Here is a 6,703-nt window from a genome sequence, read left to right as displayed (position 1 = left end):
AACCTGTCCAGGGACGGCCGCCGCGGGAGGCCCAGCGCGGCCCGCGCTTCCGGGAGCCCCGCCCCTCCCGGGCCCGCCCCTCCCGCGGGCCCCTCCCAGGCCCCGCCCCGCCCGCCGGCCCCGCCCCGCCCCGCCCGCCCGCGCCCTCAAGTTTCTCCAACTTTTCCGCGGGCCCCGCTGGGCCCCGCCCCCGACGGTGACGTAACAATGGTGCAGCGCGGTGGCCAATCAGCGGCGGCGAGGGCCGGCGGCGCGGGCCAATCGGCGGCGGCGCACGGCCCCGCGGTCCTGCCCGGCCGGGCCGCACTGCGCCGCCCGCCGCCCGCCGGCCGCCCGCGCCTGCCCCGCCGCGCAACCTTCGCGCCGCGGCGGCCCAGAGCGCGGCTGCGGCGGGCGCGGGCGGCGGCGCCTCCGTCCCGCTCCGCCCGACACCTGCTCTGTCCTGTCCGGGACCCCAGGCCGCCGCCCGCACGGTGAGTCTCCGGCCGGGCCGCCGCCCCCTTCCGCCCCCCGGCGCCCGCACGCGCAGGTACAGCCCCCGCCGCGCCGCCCCCTGCCCGCCCCCCGGCCTCGCCCGCCCGACGCCGCGCCCTGCCCGCCGGGAGTCGGGGGCCCCCTTCGCGGACTCCCGCTGACGTGGGGCGGCCGGACTTTACGTAACACGCCCGGCGTCCCGCGGGTGTCCACACGGGGCACCTGGGGCGTCGAAACCCCGGCGCGCCGGGACTGTCCCCCCGCCCACCGCCGTAACTTAGTTACCGACGGGGACCTGGAGGGCTTAGAGGACAAGGTCAGGGCGCGGGCCGGGCCCCTCCGGAACGAGCCTCTCGCCCGACTGCACCGGCTGACCTTGGGCAGTCGGGCCCATGGGCAGTGGTGACAGCCGCGCCCCAGCCCCAGGCTGGGGAGACCCAGGTTGACTGCGCCCACTCGCGACACCCGCTGCAGTGGCTTGGGTGGGAGCTGGAGCGCCCCTTCCCGCTTTCTTCCAGATGCGGAAGCTGAGGCCGGGAGTGGCAGGGGGCGCGCCGCACTAGGATCGGGCACCGCAGGTAGGTGTGACGGCCCCGTGCCCCCGCAGACCCGGGGCGCAGGGGCGCAGGCTGTGGGGGGCACTTGGCCCAGCGGGGGATGAGGCGCTGCTCTCCTGCCCCCACTTGCAGCCAGCCTGGCCTTGCCCTCCTTTCGGGTGGGGGCGTGGGGTCCCGTGCCGGCGGAGGTGCCAGGGGAGAGTCTGGACCAGGAGGCGGGGAGGCTCGGGCCGGGGCCTGCGCGGGCTGGGTGGAGGCCAGACGGCGCGCGAGTCGCGGGGTCCCTGGCTCTGACCGCCACCCCTCTGCCCGCAGGTGCCGGAGCGGGGTACCCGCCGCCGCCAGCCAGCCGGCCAGCCAGCATGCCGTGGGACGCGCAGCGGCCCGGGGGCGCGGACGGCGGGCCCGAGGGTGCGGGCGCGGCGCGCTGGCGGGCGCAGAAGCAGTGCCGCAAGTCGTCCTTCGCCTTCTACCAGGCCGTGCGCGACCTGCTGCCCGTGTGGCTGCTCGAGGACATGCGCGCCACGGAGGCCTTCCACTGGGACGAGCGCGGCCGCGCGGTGGCCTACTCGCCGTCGGAGGCGCTGCTCTACGCGCTGGTGCACGACCACCAGGCCTACGCGCACTACCTGCTGGCGTCGTTCCCGCGCCGCGCGCTCGCGCCGCCCAGCGCCGGCTTCCGCTGCTGCGCCGCCCCGGGCCCGCACGTGGCGCTGGCCGTGCGCTACAACCGCGTGCGCGTGCTGCGCCGCATCCTGCGCACCGTGCGCGACCTGCCGGCCGACGAGCGCGCGCGCCTGCTGGACCGCCGGGGCTGCGGCCGCGTGGAGGGCGGCGGCACGGCGCTGCACGTGGCCTGCGAGCTGGCGCGCCCCGAGTGCCTCTTCCTGCTGCTCGGCCACGGCGCCTCGCCGGGCCTGCGCGACGGCAACGGCCTCACGCCGCTCGAGGTGCTGCTGGGCCAGCTGGGCCGCGACGCGGCGGAGCCGGCCGCCCCGGCGCCCCCGGCCGCGGCCCCCGGCGCCCCCGCCGAGCCCCGCCAGCGCCGCCTGCAGCTGCTCGAGCTGCTGGTGCTGTACACGCCCGCGGGCGCCGCCGCCCCGGCCCGCCGCCAGCTGCTGGGCGACCGGCCGCGCTGGCAGCGGCTGCTGGGCGAGGACAAGTTCCAGTGGCTGGCCGGCCTGGCGCCGCCGTCGCTCTTCACGCGCGCCATGCAGGTGCTGGTCACCGCCATCGCCCCCGGCCGCTTCCCCGAGGCCCTGGACGAGCTGCCGCTGCCGCCCTTCCTGCAGCCCCTGGACCTCCTGGGCAAGGGCTAGGCCGGCCAGGACTGGTTTCCGAGCGCTGTATCCGGCACTTTACATACACGGATGTCTGTCCTGCGTTTCTCGACTCTCTGTCGCGGGCGCCGTGGGCTGCGTCTCGGCCGGGGAGCACGGCGGGGCCCCGCGGGCACGTGCACCCGTTCGCGCAGTCCCAGGAGGCCCCCGTGGGGGGTGCTCCCCCGAGGGTGCTCGGTGATGCCCTCCTGGGATCGCCCCCGCCTGGCGGATGGCTACTGCCCCCGGGTCTGCACAGGTCTGGGCTCCAGGTCTGGGCTCGCCCCGTCGCCGCCCCCCCCCCACTCCCCCCACAATTGCCCGCTGGGCCCGGTGTAGGTGGGGCGGCGCCTGACTGCCCCAGCTGGGGTCTGTGCCCAGGGTTGTGAAGATGGGGACCTGTCGGGACAGAGGCCAGGCTGGGCCAGCACCCTGAGGAGTCTCAGGCCAGGGAGTGCAGCCAGGTGTCTGCCCGACTCACCCCTGGCCTGTGAAATTCCACCCAGAGGCCATGATGTCCTGCCAGGGCCCGAGGAGTGCTGGGCAGCTGTGCCCAGGCTCAGGCGGGGCAGGAGGCCTGGGCAGTGGGACTGTCCCAGTAGCCTGGTGCTGGCCATCACCTGCCTCAGTGTCCCCGTTGCTCAAAGACTCAGGGCCATCTGTGAGCTGTTCCCTCCCTCCCCACAGAGGGCAACCCCTCTCCTGGGTAGAGGGGGTCAGGTAGGGAGGCACCCAGGGTGTTAACCCCCGTGTACACAGGCACATGGTGGGGAGTGTGGGTGGGTAAGGCCAGGATCAGCCACCGCAGGGGGCTGGTTTCTGGAGGGCTCCCAGGTGGAGGCCCCAGCATGCGAGGATAAGAGCCAAATTGTGTTATCTGAGGCTGGCGCTGGAGGAAGGAGGGCGGTGTGCCCCGTGGCTATCAGGTCCTTGGGGCCTCTGGTGTAGGCATAGGACATACACCGCCAGCTGCTGCCATCTATGGCCTGTGCATTTCCCTTATGAACCAGCTCTTGGCCAGAGCTGCCCATGTGCCCACCAGGAGCCAGTGAAGGCAGCCTCAGAGTTGGGCAGCTTCAGGTGAGGGTGGACTTGAAGGTCAGGCCTTGTCCCCAGGGCACTGTGATTCTGTGGGATGGACCTCCCAGGGCACCCCTGCACGTGGGATGTGGTGATGGCCCTGTGCTGGGCTTACTGTGCCCACCAAACATCACTCCCCAGAAAATATACCTCCCCTCCTTTTCCCCTTTGATTACACTAACTTTTAAGCACCCCAAGACAGCACTTTTTTTTGGGGGGGAGGGGCTTTTTGCGTCACACCTGGTGATACTCGGGTTACTCCTGACTCTCTAGTCAGGAGTTAGTCCCGGTGGTGCTTGGAGGACTGTATGGGATGCCGGGGATCAAACCCAGATTAGCCGAATACAAGGCAAATGCCCTCCCTGCTCTTCTGTTGCTGTGGCCCTGACGGCACTGACTTTTGTTTCTGGGTCACACCTGGAGATATTCAGGAGTTACACCTGGCTCTACGTTTCAGGAATTGCTCCTAATGGTGTTTGAGGGACCATATGGGATGCTGGGGATCGAACTGGGGTTGACTGTGTGCAAGGCAAGTGCCCTACCCACTATACAACTGCTTTGGCCGCAAGACCACTTTCTGAGATGGCCCCAATGGACATTCGGGGTGTCCAGTGCAGAGGCTGTTGGGACTGAGCACCAGGCACTGGGCATCCCAAGGACGAGTCGGGCCGAGGTGGAAGGAGTCTGGGCACTGCACTGGAGCTGCTGTCTGCAGACACAATTTTCAGTGCCTAACTTTCTGCCTGTTGCAGCCCTGCTCTTGGTGGACACCCACTTGTGTTTGATCAGGGGCCCCAGCCTGGGGATCCCCCCGTGTTGTCCACCTGCCTCCCCACTGTAGTCCAGCATGGGGGTCCTTGGGCTGTACACAGATGTAGCTGTCAGGCAGTGTGTAGTTTGGGTTGGAGCCACACCTGACAGTATCAGAGGACACTCCTGCCTGTGTGGCCCATGACAGTGCTGGGTGAGGGTGGGCACGGTTCACTTGATACCACGCACCGAACCCAGTTCTCCTACATGCAAAGCAGCACTCAGTGATGAGTCTGCTCCCAGCCAGGCCATGAAAAGGTGATCTTGGACTTGGGAATGACACCTGCATGTGACTCAGCAAAGGCAGAGGAAGCAGGTCTCTCAGCCGTGGTTGCTGTGGGTGCTGGGAGGGGCTTGTCCTATTGCTGGCCGTGGGCCTGTTGGGTGTCCCTGCCCCTCCCTCCACTTCACATGCTGCCGTCATCGCTTCTGGCAACCCAGGGTGACAGGAGACGGAGACTGATGGCAGCCAGCAGCACTCTGGATCCCATGTCCCAAGTCTCCCTGCGTGACCTTGGGCCAGTGACCTCTTTGCTCCTGGAGAGGCCGGAGGCTTCTGCCCATGAGAGCTGCATCCCGGGAGTGTCTTCCCTCTGGAGAAGCCCGCTTCTTGGACACGTTTCTCTCCCCTCACTTTTGTTTTGGGGCCACACCTGGAAGTGCTCAGGACTTACTCCTGGCTCTGTGCTCAGGGACCACTTCTGGATGGACTTGGGGGATCATATGGGATGCGGAGGATTGAACGTGGGTGGGCTGCATGTGAGTCAAAGGCCCTCCCCATTATACTCTGGCCACCCCTCACACCTTTCTGAGTAGATTCTCACAATAAAACAGCCTAGCTTCAGAAGGCTGAGCCCCCAGGCACCCGGGCTGTCTCAGACTTCTCTGAGAGGGACTGGAGTCCTCACAACTTGGAACTCACTTCCTAGCAAGCCGGGGGCCAGAGTGTCCCGGCCAGGTTGCTGGGCCTGGAGTCAGCTGAGTGCATGCATGTGCGCACATGTGTGCATAAAGCATGTATGGAACTGTGTGTAAGTGCTGGGGGGGGGAGGGGGGCTGTGCGCAGGGGCATGTGCATACGGGTATGTGTGAGTGCCACCGCCAGAGCCAAACGGCTCTATCCCCACAGAGGTCCTGGGAGGGCATTTCTGGTACCTGCTATCTCAGACGCAAGCCCAGACTCAGGAGCCTGAGCTCTCCCAGGCCTGCCCACAGCAGAGGCTCAGGGCAGTGGGCGGGGGAGGGGAGTGGTTCCTCCCTTCCCCGAGCAGCTGGCCAGGCAAAGGCACTGACTGAGACCCACACGGAGCGGGCCCTTCTCGGCCCAGCGTCAGACTCGACCAGGTTTGGAAAAGTCCCAGTTTATTGCACTGTCTCCAAGCACAGCTGAAAACAAAAACCAGAAGGTCAAGCACGGAGCTGGCCTGGAGGTGGTGCGGAGCTGCGGCTGGACTCAGCAGCGGCCCCTCGGTGTAGGAGCCGCCGAGGCAGGTGGGCAGATGCCAAGGGGCCCCCACCTCACTGACCCGCCCCGGGAACCCCCTTCCTGGCAGCTGGCCCTGTCACCGCAGTCAGAACAGCCGTGGCTGGAGGTCAGGGCTCCAGATGGAGGCCTCAGGGCCCAGCCCTCACGCTGCCACTGCCCTGCCGGGGTCCCTCTGGCGGCCACACTCGGCCTGCCCCGGTTTCAGGAATGCACGTCTGGAGTGAGCTCGACTCCAGGTGAGGTATCTGCTGCAGGGCTCAACAGCGGGAAAAGGCCGTGGCGAGGCTCCGCCTCCATGCACCCCTTGTCTGCGCCCCAGCCTGTACCGCTGCCAGAGCCTCCTCGAGGTGTGCACCTGCCCTGGCTGGGGCGGGGGGGTGCCCCACGGGGACACCTGACTGGTGCCCCACTGCAGTCTCACGCATGAAATGTGTCTGAGGTGCTGGGGGCATGGCGGCAGGCTGGGCACTGATGCATTCCCTGGCTGGTGCCCTGCCTGGCTCTGGCCGGTCCTGCCCGCAGGAGTGTGTAGCCCTGCTGGGCGGGTGTGGACAGGGATGAGGGGATGCAGCACACAGGTAACTGCAGTGCATGCAACGGGGCACCACAGCCCCCAGTCCCCCCCCACCAGGGTCCAGGGGTGCCGCCACCATAACCGTGGTGGTGTCGGGGGGAGAAGCTTGTGGGGCTCCGAACTGACCGGGCATGTCGCAGCAGCGCGGCCTCGCTGCTCCCTGGGTGCTGGTGGCGCGGCCTTCAGATGACCTCCCACTCGTCCTCCAGCTCCTCGGGGTGCGGTGCACTGGCCGGGCTGCTCTGGGCCCCGTGCCCGTGGCTGAAAGTCCTCGTGAGCCGCTGGAGGAGGGCGCCGGCGGGGCCCACGGCCCAGAGCTCGTCTGCTGTGGTCACTGTGGGGGCAGGGGAAATGTGTGTCAGCTCCCATGGTGGCCGCTCTGCCTCCGAGCCACCCGCCTGCC

At 68.5% G+C, this 6,703-nt stretch overlaps 3 protein-coding genes across 4 annotated transcripts in view; 2 read left to right on the top strand and 1 right to left on the bottom strand.

Annotated features, from left to right (window-relative positions):
- Nucleotides 1-207: 207 nt before the first annotated feature.
- On the top strand, nt 208-635 carry LOC130023131 (salivary acidic proline-rich phosphoprotein 1/2-like). Its single transcript, XM_056113696.1, has 2 exons — nt 208-473; nt 530-635. Exons 1-2 carry the CDS (start codon nt 208-210, stop codon nt 633-635), a joined length of 372 nt encoding a protein of 123 aa, XP_055969671.1.
- On the top strand, nt 323-2,414 carry ANKRD9 (ankyrin repeat domain 9). Of its 2 annotated transcripts, none has more exons than XM_056113693.1 (3): nt 323-473; nt 993-1,052; nt 1,347-2,414. In XM_056113693.1, exon 3 carries the CDS (start codon nt 1,394-1,396, stop codon nt 2,348-2,350), a length of 957 nt encoding a protein of 318 aa, XP_055969668.1. In that variant the 5' UTR covers nt 323-473; nt 993-1,052; nt 1,347-1,393; the 3' UTR covers nt 2,351-2,414. The 2 variants fall into 2 exon arrangements, with proteins under 2 accessions (XP_055969668.1, XP_055969667.1); XM_056113692.1 differs by having other exon boundaries at nt 323-529.
- A 3,167-nt stretch (nt 2,415-5,581) lies between these two features.
- TECPR2 (tectonin beta-propeller repeat containing 2) overlaps nt 5,582-6,703 on the bottom strand; it is a 45,900-nt gene continuing 44,778 nt past the window's right edge. Inside the window, exon 19 of the mRNA XM_056113706.1 lies at nt 5,582-6,634. Coding sequence (XP_055969681.1) covers nt 6,483-6,634 — 152 coding nt within the window. The 3' untranslated portion in view covers nt 5,582-6,482. The remainder of the gene's footprint in view (nt 6,635-6,703) is intronic.

This window comes from Sorex fumeus, unplaced genomic scaffold, assembly GCF_029834395.1.
Source record: "Sorex fumeus unplaced genomic scaffold, SorFum_2.1 ptg000022l, whole genome shotgun sequence".
Classification (NCBI taxonomy): Eukaryota; Metazoa; Chordata; class Mammalia; order Eulipotyphla; family Soricidae; genus Sorex; species Sorex fumeus.
This window is presented reverse-complemented; position numbering and strand designations above follow the sequence as displayed.

Excerpts from the sequence above, each read along its gene's own strand:
- LOC130023131 (XM_056113696.1), top strand. The coding sequence starts at position 208 with ATGGTGCAGCGCGGTGGCCAATCAGCGGCGGCGAGGGCCGGCGGCGCG. Across the intron at positions 474-529 it reads CCCAGGCCGCCGCCCGCACG|GTACAGCCCCCGCCGCGCCG; the intron begins GTGAGTCTCCGG and ends CCGCACGCGCAG.
- ANKRD9 (XM_056113693.1), top strand. The coding sequence starts at position 1,394 with ATGCCGTGGGACGCGCAGCGGCCCGGGGGCGCGGACGGCGGGCCCGAG.